This window comes from Myotis davidii, unplaced genomic scaffold (genome assembly GCF_000327345.1).
Source record: "Myotis davidii unplaced genomic scaffold, ASM32734v1 scaffold9, whole genome shotgun sequence".
Lineage (NCBI taxonomy): Eukaryota > Metazoa > Chordata > Mammalia > Chiroptera > Vespertilionidae > Myotis > Myotis davidii.
In genome coordinates, this window is record NW_006299435.1 from 424139 (window position 1) to 440307 (window position 16169).

The 16169-nt window shown below is 49.9% G+C and overlaps 1 protein-coding gene across 1 annotated transcript in view; it reads right to left on the bottom strand.

Annotated features, from left to right (window-relative positions):
• Positions 1-16169, bottom strand: part of ITGB5 (integrin subunit beta 5) — a 101609-nt gene that overhangs the window by 56991 nt on the left and 28449 nt on the right. Inside the window, exons 4-5 of the mRNA XM_015571321.1 lie at positions 12637-12778; positions 5237-5263 (exon numbers count right to left, since the gene is read on the bottom strand). Of these exons, the coding sequence (XP_015426807.1) occupies positions 5237-5263; positions 12637-12778 (169 nt within the window). The remainder of the gene's footprint in view (positions 1-5236; positions 5264-12636; positions 12779-16169) is intronic.

Here is a 16169-nt window from a genome sequence, read left to right on the forward strand (position 1 = left end):
TTTTCTTCCATGCCAGTTTTTCGAGGGACCAGTGGGGACCTAACAGAGGGTGGTGGTGAGGACACAAGAGTGTGGAACCTGAAGATGAGCATTTGAATTTTGCTGCAGCCTGAATTACCTGTGCAGCTTTGACCAAATGACTAAACACCTCAAAAGTGTTTTGCTTATCAGTAAAATGGGGATAATAATACTTAACATTTATTGATCACCTCCATTATTCCATTAATCTTCACTGCAACCCTTGTGAAGAAGGTAATATACGTAATGTCATCTTATAGATGAGGAAACTGGCGTTCGGAGACATTAAGTAACTAGCCCAAGGTAACTGAACCAGCAAGGAGCCGAGAGGCAGATTCAAACTGCTTATCTCTTACCCATAAAGCTAAACTACCCAATCACAGAGGGAGAGAAGAGGGGTGTGTGTGTGTGTGTGTGTGTGTGTGTGTGTGTGTGTGTAATAAATGTGACAACTCATGGAAGTACATGGTAGGTTCTCAACCAATGACTGCCAGAACCCAAGTTCAATGCTTGTTGGATTTAAAGGTTGAATCTGAGATGGAAATAGCTCCACAAATGAAGAGTGGCCCAGCATAACAATAATAAATCCTGTTTTCTCTGAAGTGGCCCTGGTTATGTAAGTGATGTGAACAGACTGGGCCCGGAGTTGGACGGCAGAGAATGAGTCAGGGCAGGCTTATTTATTCGGCCAGGCTTTGCGGCTTGGAGCTTTCACAAGTGGTGACTCCACAAAGAATTTACATTCAAAATAATTTTCCTCCTGTCTGCCTGGTCAGCAGAGCTGTCTGTTTTCAAGTCTTAAAGTTCTGTATTCCGTGTTTGGGGCAGAGGGCAATAGTGGAAAAATACACTTTTATTTTTGTAAAAAAGGAAAACACATTAAAAAATGAAGTGTAGCCTAGAGGCCAAAGTATGTGGGCTCTGGAACAGAGGAGGCTGAGTTCAACCTTTGTTCTGCTCTAACTGCGAGGCCTCAACTCAGCCTCCTCGCCTCTCTCAGCCTTTACTTCTGTCACCTAGAAAATGGAGACAATCCCACTTTGCAGAGCTGATGCTAGAGTTAGACATAATGCATTTAAAAGTACTTAGGACATAAAAAGAACTATAATTATTACTCTAAGACTAGTAATAATTTTCACATTTCTTCACTTCGTTTACTACTTGATATTTGAGGCTCCTATTGTTACAGGGACTAGGAAGTATTGCATACCAAAGAGTTCATTAAAACCACAAGATTCCACCACACACCTGACAGAATGGCTAACATTAAAAAGGTGAAATGGGTGAAGCAGAGGGAGGGTCCAAAGGTACAAACTCCCAGCTGTAAAATAAATAAATAAGAGATTTCATGTACAGCATGGCAACTACAGTTCACAATATTGTGTTGCGTAACTGAAAGTCGCTAGGAGAGTAGCTATTACAGTTCTCACCACCAAAAAAATTGTAACTGTGTGGTGATGGGTGTTGACTGGATTTATTATGGTGATCATTTTGCAATATATACAAATATCGAATCATTACATTGTACTGCTGAAACGAATACAGTCTTATGTCAATTATATCTCAATTTAAAAAAATAAAAAAATACTAATCACACCAAATGTTGATGGAGATGTGGAGGAAATGAAACTACCATACACTGCCAGGAGGGGTGTAAAATGGCACTCGTCACCTTGGAAAACTTAAAAAGTTAAACACCTACCAACTGACCCAGGCTTCCCACTCCTAAGAACTGGCCTATGAGAAATGGAAGCATACGTCCAGAGACTCGAACACACACACTTATAGCGGCTCCCTTTGTAATAAGCAAAAACTATAAATATCCAAAACAACCCAAATGTCCGTCAACAGGCAGATAAAGAAACAAACTGTGGGACATCCCTACAATGTAATACTACTCAGTGACAGAGGGAAAGAATGAAGACTCTCCACAGCAGAGTAATCTCAAAATCATTGTGCTAAGTGAAATAAGCCAGGCCAAGAAAGAGTCCATACTGTATTTAGAACATTTTAGCAAATGCAAACTACTGTGTAGTGACAGAAAGCAGGTTAGCAGCTGCCTAGGGTAAGGGGACAGGAGGTGCAGGAGGGAGAAATGGCAGAGATATGTTCATTGTCTTGACTGTGGTATATATATATACCACAGGTGTGTATATATGTCAACATTTCCAAACTGTACACTTCCAATATGGGTAGTATATTGTAAATCCATTATACCTCAATAAAGGTGAGAGAGAGAGAGAGAGAGAGAGAGAGAGAGAGAGAGAGAGAGTTTAAGAAGGCTTGGTTTGCTCAGAGAGCTGTTTAAATACAACAAATTACATGAACAGACTGAGCGTTAGTAGTGTGCTGGGAAAACCACTCATACATGTTCTTTGTTCTGGGGCAGCATCCACATAGCAGTCAGGGGCCTGGGCTCAGACATCTGGCAAATCCCCGTTCAGCCCACATCTGCCTCGGCTTGTCCTTATGATCTGAGTGATCCTAGGCCAGTTACTTAATCTCTCCCAGCTCCAGCTTCTCAGCTCTAAGGAGGAGATGATAGGAGTACCCATAAAATAGGGCTGCCCAGAGGGTCAAACAAAATGATTTAAAAGAGCACCCATCTCAGCACCTGTATATGTTAAGTGAATAGTCAAGAAAGACAGGTTTTGTCTTCGGTGTCGAAAATCTATGACTTGAGACTGCAGTCCAAAAGTACATGATCTTAAATCTTATCTTGGGGTTGCAGGGTTATGGGTGATGTTTATGCCCTTTCTGCGTACCAGCATTTTCAAAGTTTTAGATTAAATATATTCTCTTTTTATAGAAACAATTTTAAGAAAAAAATTTTAAAGACCTAAACTTTTCTCCATGCCTCTGATTAAAAACAAAAATTTTAAAGGCCAATTAAATTCAACGTGATAGAGGTCAGCCCTCATATGAAAATGTCAGGGGTAGGTGGGATGGAAACCCGCTGGACTCAAGTCTAGCCAAGGCTGCAATTCCCTCAATTTCTCTTTGGTCACTGGTCACATCTCCATCAAATTCACCACAAGGTCTGTGTCAACCTTCAAACACTCACTTTCCACACTTGCTCCAGGGGGTGACTTGTTTTTTCCGTCACCAACAGAGAGGAAGGTAACAGCACTTGCCTTTTGCCCATTCTGGCTCCAGAGTCCTGGATGCCTCGTAAATAAAGGGGCCGCCTCCTGGCCTCTCCTCCGATCTTACGGAAGGAGGGCTCCTCCCTCCGCCAGGAAACGCAGCCCCTGAATCCCACCCTCTTTAGAGAATGTGTACGATGGTCAGTCTCTCTGCTTCCTTTCCTTGTGCCTAAAAATCTGCTCATAACCGGCCCTGGCCAGGCAGCTCAGTGGGTTAGAGCATTTTCCTGATACGCCAGGTTGTGGGTTCATTCCCCAGTTAGGACACACACAAGAATCAACCAATGATGCATAAATAAGTGGACCAACAAATTTATGTCTACCTGTCTCTCTCCCCCCCTTCTACCCCACCCCCATCTCTCTAAAATCAATCAATAAAAAATTTTTAAAGAAATCTGCTAAAAACAAAAAAAATCTGCTCATAACTCACTTTTAGTAACCCTTCTTTTGACTCAGCTACTCTGCCAATCTCTCATTACCCCTCCCTCCCTCCCTCCCTTCCCTCCTTCCTCCCCAAACCTAATGGACTTATTGCCTCTATTTCCTCTTTTCAATTCCTTATGATCTGACCTCTCCCCATGACCTTTTCTTCTCCGTCTCCGTCTCCCAGACAGAGGCTCTCCATCCCGTCTTCCTGCCGACAGTGGCTCTGTCCTGGCAGCGCTGGAGGCTCCCCTAGGAGCTTTCACAATGCTGGTGCCCAGAGGTTCTCTTACAACTGGGCTCACCTGCAGCCATATCACCTAGGCTTCTAAAGCTTCCCAGGTGAGTCTGCCCTGAAGCCAAGGCTGAGAACCCAGCCCGAGGTTGTCACCAGCCCCACAGACATCCTCAGGCCATGCTCCTGTGGCCTCTCTGTTGCTGACCAGGGCCTCCACGGAGCCCTCCTGCCCTTGGCTTCTGGGACCCGACACCGTCCCCCTCCCCAGGCCGCTTGGGCTGCTTGCTGGCTCCATCTCCTCTCCCAGCACTTAGACGAAGTCAAAGGTAACACGGTCCCCATAGAGATGTATCCAAGTTTGTGCATCTGCCTGGACGACTCACAATCACATTCGCTACCACTTGATTACCACCCCTGCCCCCCGCCCCCCGAGTTTCACTCCCAGATCTGCACCATCACCCGGAACTCAGCCTGCCAGAAGCCGCTGCACCAACTTCCCTCCAAATCACCTGCCCTCCAGGCTTCCCACATCCGCAATGAGCCCATCAAATGCCTGTCCTAGAATCCTCGGAACTGTCTTTTCCATCACGTTGCCCTGGCCTCCTAACAGCACGCACCCAGTCCGCACCCAGTCCCGAACCGTCAGTTGTCTTCATAGTCCATTCCCGTGACCTGGGTTGAGCTGGAGCCTCCGGGTTGTGCTGCACCTTCCCCTGCCCTCCCTAAACACACCTGGTGAGCAGGCGAAGCCTGAGCTCACCTCCCGCCTGGCCACCAGCCTGCACTCTGTCACCCCAGGGTGCTCTGTGACCCACGTTTACTCCAGCTGGTCCAGGAGGGCCGGATACATGGTTAGGTGTCCTGGCCATGCTGTGTGCAAAGCAGCCATCCATGGACTCTGGACACAAGTGTCAGGAGTAATCAGTGGCTGGGGGAGCCATCACCACACCCCAAATCTCTGATTCCATCCAGGTTGCAAGAAGCAAACCCTCTAGCTTTGTGGGGACCAACCAGCCCTGGGCTGGGGCTGGAGATGACTTTCTCGGAGTAGGAACTCAGCAGAGAACCTGCATAAACTCTGTACAGCGGCCCCACCCCACCTGGACTTTCACCCACAGGCTAAGGAGGCTCCGTGGGGGAGCCATCAGGAGCAAGGAAAGCTTTTCTCAGAAAGCAGCAGAGATCGGGACCTGAGGGAAGAGAAGGGGTGCAGGGCCCAGTCCCAGAATAACAAGAACTCCGCCCTGGCACATGCCCAGCACTCAGTGAGGAGCGAGGGAATGAACACATAAACAAAAGCGGGGCTGGGTACCGAGTAACCTCCCTCACGTCTTCACGTCTTAAATCGCTTCGCTCATGATTCCACCAGCTATTTAATATGCTTTGGAATCTAACAAACATCTTTTTAAACATTTTTTAAAGCCTCACGGAGGACGTGCTTTTATTGATTAGAGAGTGAAGAAAAGAGAGAGGGAGAGAGAGAAAAGGAAACATCGATGTGAGAGTGAAAGATCAATTGGCTGCCTCCTGCACACGCCCTGACGAGGGATCGAACCTGCAGCTGGGCCTGTGCCCTGACCGAGAGTTGAACCTTAGACCTTCCACTGTGCAGGACAACTTCCAACCAACTGAGCCACACCAGCCAGGGCTCTAACAGACATCTTCATTTAAACATATAAACACGAGAAGCACTAAAAAGCTATCATAAGTAAAAACATTTAATCAAATCGCCTGCCATGCACTAAGATATGAGAAAACTAATGGCCATTGCAGAAAGGGCGACAGGGCCACTGGATTGTCTGAAAGAAGCTCAGCGGGGTGGGGCAGCGGAGGGGGCTGGGTAGCCAGTGGGATGGTTACTGGAGGACCTGGGCAGCCAGCCCTGGAAGTCAGGCAGGGCGACGTGGGGCTCTGTGAAATGGTGAAGAGGAAGTGGTCCATGAAGAGTGGAGAGGAAAGACTGAGCCTTCCAGCCGTTGAGGAGAGTGAAGACAGACTTGCTGGCTTGTTCATCTCCAACATCTGGCTCTGGAGTTTGGGGCTAAAGGAAAGAAATCAGGACCAGGGAGTAAGGATGTGGTTTCTCTGTTTGAGGACATGAGCCTCTGGCCTGTGGGCAACTTGGTTTCCTGGGTTGAAGGAGTCATCGGGGACTGCAAGATCTGAGAAAGGAGGAAGGTCACTAGAGCAGGCTCCGCCCTCCCCGCCTACCTGCAGTCTGTCCCTGGGCCTCTTGTACAGCGGCCCCACCCCACCTGGACTTTCACCCACAGGCTAAGGAGACTCCGCGGGGAAGCCATCGGGAGCAAGGAGAGCTTTTCTCGGCATCAGCTCAAATCGAGCTGAGCTTGGCATGCAAATGAGCACCCATGATAGAGTTCATGGTCATGGTGGCCCATTGTAATGCAGCTTAGAGGTGCACCGCCAAGAACCACAGAAGACAGGCTAGAAGGGGCTCCTACAGAACCAAGCACCGGCGGCCACTGGAGAGAAAAATTGGCGCAGAGGAAACAGCGGCACCTAATGTTCGGGAGGAACCCCAGAGGTTGGCTTGTCCGAGCTCCAGCCAATGCAGAAATCTTTCGTGTGGCACCCCCACCCCAAGGGTAGGGGTCCCCCCACACACTCACTCCCACGTCTGATAGCTTATTCTACTACTGAGCAGTGATCCCTAGAAAATTCTTCTTTATGTTGATTCAACCTGCTTCCCTGTGGCTGCCCTAGCATATGGAGTCTACCACTCTTCTACACTGCTATCTAAGATCAGGTCACACACTGCTTCCTGGGGTGTCCCCTCATCCTGGTTAACCTTTAACCCCGCCCCAAGGACGCAGTGCCAGGCCCAGCAACATCCACTCAGCCCCTCCGCTTGCTCTCGCCGTTAGCGTCTGTCTTAAACACAGTCCCCAGATGTGACACAGCCCCCTCGGTGGGATTTGATGGTGCCAGGAAGCAGGGGTGGGACTGCGGCCGGTGGGTCCTGGAGTGCATGTCCTGTGTTTGGCAGCTGAATCTTCTGAGGGGCTCCCAGGAAGCGTGTGGGTCCCCTGAAGCATTTCACAGTGACTCACAGGGACCACACAGCCCACAAATGAGAGAGGCAGGGAGAATGCAGGGGAGAGCCTAAAACACCAATTCCTGGGAAGCTGGGAAAATCTGAGCCACTCAGTGTCTTAGAAAACAGGTGAGCACGTGCCTGAACATAGGCTGGCTGGCTGGCTCGCCTTGGCTGGCTGGTTGGGAGACAACGCTCACGATAGATACTCCCTGGTAAACAGTGCTCATCCAGGGAGCAGTTTCAGTGATGACAGAAACACTACCTTTAAATGACCAGGTTTTCTGATCTCAAGGTCAATCCACCTAATTAAAATTAATGGTCACCCAAAGGAACGGATCCTCTAGCCCAGGGGTCCTCAAACTTTTTAAACAGGGGGCCAGTTCACTGTCCCTCAGACCATTAGAGGGCCAGACTATAGTTTAAAAAAACAAAACGGGAACAAATACAATATTTGTATTTGCATGTGGCCCGCGGGCCGTAGTTTGAGGACCCCTGCTCTAGCCAGATGTTGCTGACAGGGCCTGTGGGCCCCAGCTGTCATTGAAGGGTCACCAGCCACATGCTCCCTCACTGCTGGAAAGGACCCTCCATCTGAAAAAGTGTCTCCACCGCACTGTGTGTGCGAGAGAGACAGAGAGCGGAACCATGGTTCTGAGACGCCCTCTGAATTATGAATGAGCAGGCAGACATCGGAGTTCCCATTCACAGACAGGGGAGCTAAGGGCAAAGATAAGCTTGCTTATTCAAAGGGCTGGGCTCCATCAGCAGGCTGACCCCCGACGGGACCCGAGGCTGCCAGAGTTATTGTAGCGTCCTGATAAACAGGAAGCTCTTAGCTCCGGAGCACCATAGCATATGCAACAGTCTTCCCTTGGGACTGATTCAGTCCTGCAAACTGGGTCACGTGGGAAACGGAAATGGCTCCTTGGATGAGGACTTTGCTCCCTCTGGAAGCACACGCCTTCCCCCTCTCCCTTCCTGCAATGGCCACTCCAATGTCCGGATTAAGAGCTTGGCTTTGGTGGGTCCAGTTCCATCTCTGGCTCGGTCGTTTCCAGCTGTAAGACCTTTGAGAAGTTGCGCAACCTTTCTAGACTAGTTTCCTCGTCAGGAGGGGAGAGTAAAACCACTTTAAGAGGATTAACTAAAATAACTTCTTCTGTGGAATGCTTGGCGTGGAACCTGCTCTCGCAAAGCATTTGGCCAATGGTTACCAACAGCATCATCAGCATCAGGGCCTCAGGGCAAACATGGGGAAGCAAAGAGACCAAGGTGACCCTGAAGGTCAAGAGCGTTGTGATTCCACCACTGGGTCCTAAAGGACTAGGCCTTGCACAGAGCCTGTGCACTCGGCTGGTACCTGAGATGCTGTATGGACATCCATCACCCAACTGAAATGATGCTCATGGGGACAGGCGCTGGGGCCCATTCATCTCTGCATCCCTCACAGCACCTAATGTGGCGCTTGCACACAGTCAGAACTCAGTAAGTTGTCAAAAGTCATAATAAAACACTGGACATTAACCTGCCAGGCACCCACTGAAGGAGACAGAACGGGTTTGGGAGAGGAGATGAGGAGGGAAAGGGAGCTGACATGACCAGCCAGGGGTCTGAGCTTGGGTGCTGAGGGATCTGAATTCCAGCCAACACATAATGAAAACACAAGGCTAGATTCCTCTGTGACCCCCCAATCTTACTGACATTCAAGCCTATTTTTGTCACTTTATAACAATAAACATGTTCTCCAGAGTAGCTTGTGTTTTTTCCTGCTTCCATCCATATTTTCCAATAAAAAAAATCTTTTTAAAAAAATCTGTTCTGCGGTTAACTTGAGGGAAAAAGTGTAATATTTCTTTCCTTGGGGAAAAGAAATCTCAGCCTGTGACTCAGGATTTAGACATTCGCCTCGAGCCCCAGCCCCAGCAGGGTGAGCAGGACATGCCGGATGCCGACTCCATGGACAGTCCAACCTAAACTCAAGAAGAGAAACACTGGGACGTGTAAGGCTGAAGCACAGGCCTTTTCTGTTTCTGTAGAGGAAATTATCAATAGTCAAATATCAATTATCATACAAATGATACCTGGCATACAGACGAGCACCCATGATAGAGTTCATGGTCATGGTGGACCATTCCAATGCAGCTTAGAGGTGCACCGCCAATGACAATAACTTCATATGGTCCCACCTAATGTTTACAAACAGGATCTTTTATTGACTTTCTGGTGGATCTGCCAGCTCAAATCAAGTCCCCGAGGACAGGGGCTTGTTCTCATCATCCTTTAATTTTCGTCACCCTACCTGCCACTGCACACTTACTGGGGGCTCGATAGATATGCTCTGAGTGGGAAAGTACTGCTGAGTAAAAGTACTGCTGAGTAACAGTACTTCCCATCTGCTTTAGTGGACGTGTGGGAAGCACGGTGACATGGGGCGGCCTGGTGTGATGAGAGGGTGGGCCTGGGGCTCCTGGACTTCGGGAGCTCAATGGAATCTGCAAGAACAGAACATCTGTTTCTTTACCAAATGTGTACCGTGAACCTGTGATGTGCCAGGCAGTGAGCCGTCGGTGCTGGGGGTGGAGGGTGCACGGCTCAGAACACAGAACACAGGCTGGACGGGGCTACTACAGACCAAAAGCAGCAGTGGTTCCTGGCGGAAAAACAGACGCTGAGGAAACAGCAGCCCCTGACGTCTGGAGAGAAAGAGACAGGTCCCTGTCGTCAGAGAGTCTACTGTCTCAAAGGGGAAACAGATGTCACACAAGGAGTGGCTCAAATAAAACCACATGGGAGCTGGGTGCATGTGGCCGAGGTCTAGTGCTGGGGACTCTGACCTAGCCAGGAGGACCCATCGGGCAGGGCTGCCTCCGCACAGATCAGGAAGCGGAGATCTCAACCAGAGGTAGCCATGGATAAGACAAGAAAAGAGGGTTCGGGGAAGAAGGGAGGGGTACAGAGCACGGAGTGTGTCCAGGGCAGTGGAGCTAGTCTGAATGATTCTGTAATAGGGGATACATGTCATTACACTTTGTCCAAACCCACAGGATGTACACCAAGATTCAGTGAAACCCAGTGTGAACTACGGACTCTGGGTGACAATGATGTGTCACTGTAGATCAGTGGCCGGCAAACCGCGGCTCGCGAGCCACATGCGGCTCTTTGGCCCCTTGAGTGTGGCTCTTCCACAAAATACCACGTAGGGGCACGCATGTACAGTGCGAGTGAAACTTCATGGCCCGTGCGCAGAGGTCAGTTTTCGGCCTGGGCGAGTCTATTTTGAAGAAGTGGCGTTAGAAGAAGTGGGGGGTGTCGGTCAGTCAGTCGGGTGATGGGCCCGCCTGTGCCGCGGGATACGCAGTTTGGGGGAGGCGCCAAATATCAACAGTACTTAAACTATATAGGTAGGTTAATAACAATGTACCTACCTATATAGTTTACGTTTAAAAAATTTGGCTCTCAAAAGAAATTTCAATCGTTGTACCATTGATATTTGGCTCTGTTGACTAATGAGTTTGCCGACCACTGCTGTAGGTTCATCAGTTGTGACAAATACACCACTCCAGTGGGGGATACTGACAATGGGGGAGGCTCTGGGTCAGGGGTGGGGAAGGTATATGGGAACTCTGGGTACTCTCTGCTCCATTCTGTGAACCTAAAGCTGCTCTTACGAAATAAAGACTGTCAATGAAAAAGGAAAGACGAGCCGGAGAACAGAGGAGGAATAGTCCAAGCAGAAGAAACAGCATGTGCAAAGGGCCTCACATGAGTCAGAGTAACCGACTCAAGGTCACTGGCTGGACGCGGAGGCAGGGATGGAGGCTGGGAGAGCAGTGCCAGAGGCCGGGGATAAACCCTCGTCTCTTTTCCTCTTTGCCAAACGGACAGGAATACAGCCTCAGCCGTCGAAGGCCCTCCTGACCTTCCCCAGGATGACCTTCCTGCCATCGTCAGCCAGGGAGCCAAGGGGTGCGCACGCCTTCTATGCAGGAAGCAGAGCTGTACGCTGGGAGGTAAAAGGAGATGCGAGCTCTCACGCACACCCTGCTGTAATTCTGAGCTGTAATTCCGTCAGTTCTCACTCGCCTGTCAGAACGAGCAGCTGTGGGCAGCGCAGGGAAGCCCACAGCACAGCTCACGGGCAGGAGGCAAAACAAGGAAACATCGCCTCCTCGACCAAGACAGTCAAGTGATTCAAAAGTGCACATTAAGCCACAGCTCCCTGCCCCATAGGAGGCCAGGGCGGGCCTTCCCCTCCTCCGATGCAAAGGCGGCACGGCATGGAGCTGCACGCCTGTGCTTTAAGCGTCCAGTCATGCCCTTCCCATGACGGAAACTAAACAGAGTTCATATCACTGAGCATTGCTTAGGCCTGTCACTGGGTTCTTTCCCTGGAGCCTTAACGGTGATTTCTTACCCTCCCCCCAACCCCCCACCCCCAAATGCACAAAATTCTCAAGACGGGAAGACAGAGGCATCCTATGTTTTCCCTGCACTGTTCATCCCTGCCAGAAGTGGGATTTGGCAGCATGTCTCTGAAGACCACGCCTCATACAATCGATGTCTGCCAGTCAAAATACCATTTTTCTTTCTGAAGCAAATGTAGACACTATTTTGTGATGCATTCGAGAGATTAAGAGCTGGACACACTCTAGCTGTGTTCCATCTCACTTTCTTGGACGGCTACAAAGCACCGGGGACCTCTGAGTCAAACCCTCTGGCTCTGCCAGCAGCTGGGAAGGGGCCGCCTGCAGCCACCCTGGCGGGGGCCTCCGGGAAACCCTCCTCTCCCAGGCGGCCGAGGACGCGGCACGGGACCAGCTGTGGGACCAAGAGGACGACCGTCTTCACTGTTTCCCTTCCCCTCAGCCTGCTCCGTCCACTGTTTCGGTTTTTTATTTCAGAAAGGAAACTGGCTCTCTTGTCACTCTGACAGTGCGTGGAGGAAAAGGGAGTGAGCCACACTGAGCACAGGCCCTCGAGGATCAGAGCATGTAAGTGGCCAATTAAGTGCTTATCGCCTAGTGAAGGACCAGCAGCTGCTGATACAGCTTCTCCAGACTGAGTCCCAGCCTCCTTCACCAGCCTGCCCCCAACCGCAGTCCCGAGTCCCGACCCCCGACCCCCGCCCCACTGCCGAGCCCGCCTAACGTTTCAAGAGAGCTTTGCCAATTCCATGTGCTTTGTGATGACCACCATGGAAAAATTTCAAAAGTATGCATTGGGATAGCAAGAGTGACTTTTATGCTTTGTTGTTGTTACTGGGTTGTTTTGACAGCAGACCATTATTTCAGGAATAAGTCATTACCAACATTCCAATGATACATTCTGCTGAGACTGGAGCCTCTCAGAGCGTGAGTTCATTTCTGACCTAAGCCTATGCCTCCCTCCGGATTCATAGCTCACAAAGCAGGAGGAAAACAAACAAACAGAAATGCAACCAGTGATGACATGCAGTTCTCCCCTCCAGCTGGATCCCCCCACAGAGCAATATGTAAGGTTTACCAAAATCGGGCCAGAAAGCTCGATAAGCTTCCATGCATTTGGCTGGACCTTTATTTTTTTTTTCCCCCTGAAGAGATGCTAAAAGCCAAACGTATAAACACAGAACAGCTGTCTCCTGGCACAGACAGCATCCCATTGCTACAGCCACACCCTGACAGAGAGAGAGATACACGCCAGCCGGATCCATCCCTGAGCTCCGGCCGCCCTGACGGCTGTAGATTTCCCAGGGTCCACTGAGCTCATCCTCTGACATGGAAGAAGCCGCCCGGGGCATCGCGGTTCCGGGACACCCTCTGTTTCCGAACTTCCTCGTTGAAACTGTCCACTCTGTCTGTGAGAGGCAGCAGGTGGCGGAACCCAAAAGAAGGGACGCAGTTTGGGAATAACTTGTAACTAGAGAGAAAGAAGACAAGAGTCACTTTTCCATCGCTGTCTCTAGATCTAACACAACCCACGACTCTTGAATATTTACCCAGCACCTACTGTATGCCCGGGGGGGCCGGCACAGTGGGGAGAAGAAAGAGAAATAACATCGCCTCAACTCTCCAAACATCAAGCTCTAAACTGCAGGCAAAACAGCAGATACCAGGTTGTGAGTGAATGAAAAGGACACGTGGGTGAGAGGAAGCAGAGGTGATAACAGGCTGCTGGGCTCAGAGGAACACCTCAGGGAGCCGGGCCAGTGGTTTGGGCGCTGTGGCCTCCGCAGCACACGGGGAGGCTCAGGACGGTGGGTAATGTCGAGTGAAGGCAACGTGGGCAGTTATTCTATGAAACCAGCTTTCCAACTCGGCCGCTGTCATGTGACAAAGGATCACATAACCCCTTCATGTCAACCCGCTCAGAGACCAGAGGACATGCTGGCACGCGAGCCAGTGCTAAATGCAACAGGAACGGAGACGTTCTTTCTGCTTCTTCATTCATTCATAAATATTGCCGCGCTAAACTGTCAGCTCTCGTAGATGCAATCAGTATCATTTAGAAACCAACCATCTCCCAATGGAAAATTATATCTAGGAGTTGGAAAGAGGGAAGTGCCACATCTCAGTAACAGGCTAATGCACAATCTTAATGAAACACTGGGCAATCTCATCTTGAGGGTGCAGTAGGGATCCCCAGCAGCCCATTCCAGGAGGAAGTTTGATCCCAGTTGTAGTAGTTTCACCCGATGAAATAGGAAGAGAGGCCTCACATTGTTTCAGCAAAGGGTTCCTGACAGGGAAGAGCATCCCAGCCAGAGAATCCCGGCCAGAGAGAAGAGCACTTGCAAGAGCCCTGGGTCAGGAGGGAGCCCGGCGAGCCCAAGGCGAGGGGAGGCCAGCAGGCCTGCAGTGCAGGGAGTGAGGGCAAGGATGGGCTAAGAGGAGGCAGGGAAGGCAGGCTGGACCAGACTGCAGATCTGTGGACATGTTACAGAAGCTTTTATTTCAGAAAAGAAAGATGAAAAATAAACACTAACAGAGGCCTGTGGGAAAGCCCTGTGCTCCAATGCAAGCCCTGTGCATGGGGAGGGAAACAGGCTTAGCAATTGCTAGAGATCGTGCCTCCCTGCGGCCCAGAGGCAGCTGCCAGGGCAGGTCTGGGCAGGCTCCCCTCCTCCTGCAGAGGTGATCTTTGGCTCTCTGAGAGGGTGCTGCATTCTTCTGGGGCTGACAGTGCCTGCTCCGTCCACCACGCACTAGCAACTCGCTGGCTCTGGACAGTCACCTCCACCGGCACAGTGGCCACGATTCTCTCTGGATGCTAGAGGTTTCCCCACCTGCTGTCCTGTTTGTTCACTCCCCTCCTAACCCCCAAATCTTCACCTGCACCTTGTGCTTGGACAGGTCAGATTCCTCTCACCCGTGACCGGGGCCACCCAAACTTTTCATCCCTGTCTCGTTTTGCCAGAAAGAGAAGGGTCGTAGAAACTGCATTGCCATCTGGAAAAAGGAATGAGGTGAAGTCTTCTGTGGGGTCATCTGACACATGGACAGACCTAGGAGGAAGTACATCCAACTCTCACTTCCCTCTCTCTCTTCCTCTAAGCAGCTACTCCCTCCTGTGTCGTTCTGGTCCATGATTTAGGCCGTCAGGTATGTGCTGACTGCCGCAGTTAATCAGGTTAGCTAAGGAAAGGGAGGAGAGGTGCAGAATAATAACAGCCGTTCAATGAGAAAACCAGAAGCGCTGTGACAAGCTCAGCTAAACTGGCCCAGCATTTTTTACCTTTTCTCTTTCATCCCTGAAAACAGCAATAAGTACAGTTGGCCCTTGAACAACAGGGGGTTAGGGGCACTGACACCCCATGCAGGTGAAAACCCACATATAACTTTTGACTCCCCCAAAACTTAACTACTAATTGTCTACGGTTGACCAGAAGCTTTGAGATTAACATAAACGTCGGTTAACATTTATTTTGTATATTATGTATGACATACTGTATCCTTACAATAAAGAAAGCTAGAGAAAAGAAAACCCTGAAGGAGAGAAAATATTTACAGTATTGCACATATTTATTGAAAAAAGTCTGCCTGTAAGTAGACTTGCACATGCAGTTCAAACCTGTGCTGTTCAGGGGCCACCGTAGATAAATCTTTACTGTGGAGAATTACTACTAAGTAATTAGTAACTGGAAAATGTGCTGGCCAGTGAGAAGCCTTCTTTACAGAGAACTGACTTTAACCAGATTAGTCACCTCTGAAAAGCAGCTTAGTTGGAGAAAGACAGACCCTGTTGAACATCCCCCTAATCGCTGGAATCCAATGTCACCTGTGACTAATCTAACCCCTGGAAGAGCTGAGTGACCTTTAGATCTAGTGCTTGGGGGTCTCGTGCCAGGAAATCCTTCCACCTCGGCCCTGTGTCTGTGCCATCGGACCCCAGGTTAGGGCCGTGCGGGGGGGGGGGGGGGGGGGGGGGGGGGGCTGACGAAGGTGAGACTTTCTGGGAATGCAGACCTGAGACCTGCATCTGGGACCCTCCTTCCACCACCTCTCTCCAACCTCAGCAGCCCCAGACGGGCCCCCCTGGAGAGCATCTCTATATACACAAGGCTAACATGCTAAGTGTCCGACCTGTCACTAAAATCAAAAACAGAAAAATTCCAGCCACTGGCCTGGGAAAGAGGGAACATCCACTCTGGGCCAAGAGTGAGATGAATCACCGGTAAAAACTGCAACTCCGGCCCAAGCAAGTCAGAATCCACTGCTTTTATGGTGAAAGAACTCCCCAGCCAAGAAATGAATGGGAAGACCAGTCCCAGGGACAGCTGGAGGGTCCTGGCAGCAGCAAACATAAAGCCGCCCTGCAGGCGGCCAGCGCCCCGGGAGTATGTGGTCCTCTGGTGAGGAGGAGCTAATGCACAGGTGCAGACCCGGGAGAAACAAACCACCGTGAGGGAGGCCAGCAAACCCAACCAACCGCGGGGCCTGCAGTTCAAGAGGCAGAGATGACAAAAAGGTCCTTTAAAGCACGGATATTCCAGAACAGGGTATTATTCGGGGGGAAAGCCAGAAGGCTGTGAAAAAAATAATATGAAAAATAGTCTGAAAAAGAACCAAGTCAAAAAATACAGTCACCAAAATCCCAAAATGAAACCTCAGTGTACAGATTAGACAACTGAAGAACAAAGTAACAAATTGGGAGACATTTCTTCAGGCGTTTAGGGTAGAACAATTAAAAAAAGAGGTAGAAATTACGGGAGAAAAATTTAAAAACACAAAGTTTAGAATGAGAAGCTCTGACACACCTGGTGGTGTTAAAAGCAAGTGAACAGAACAGGAGAGAGGAATCAGAGAGATAA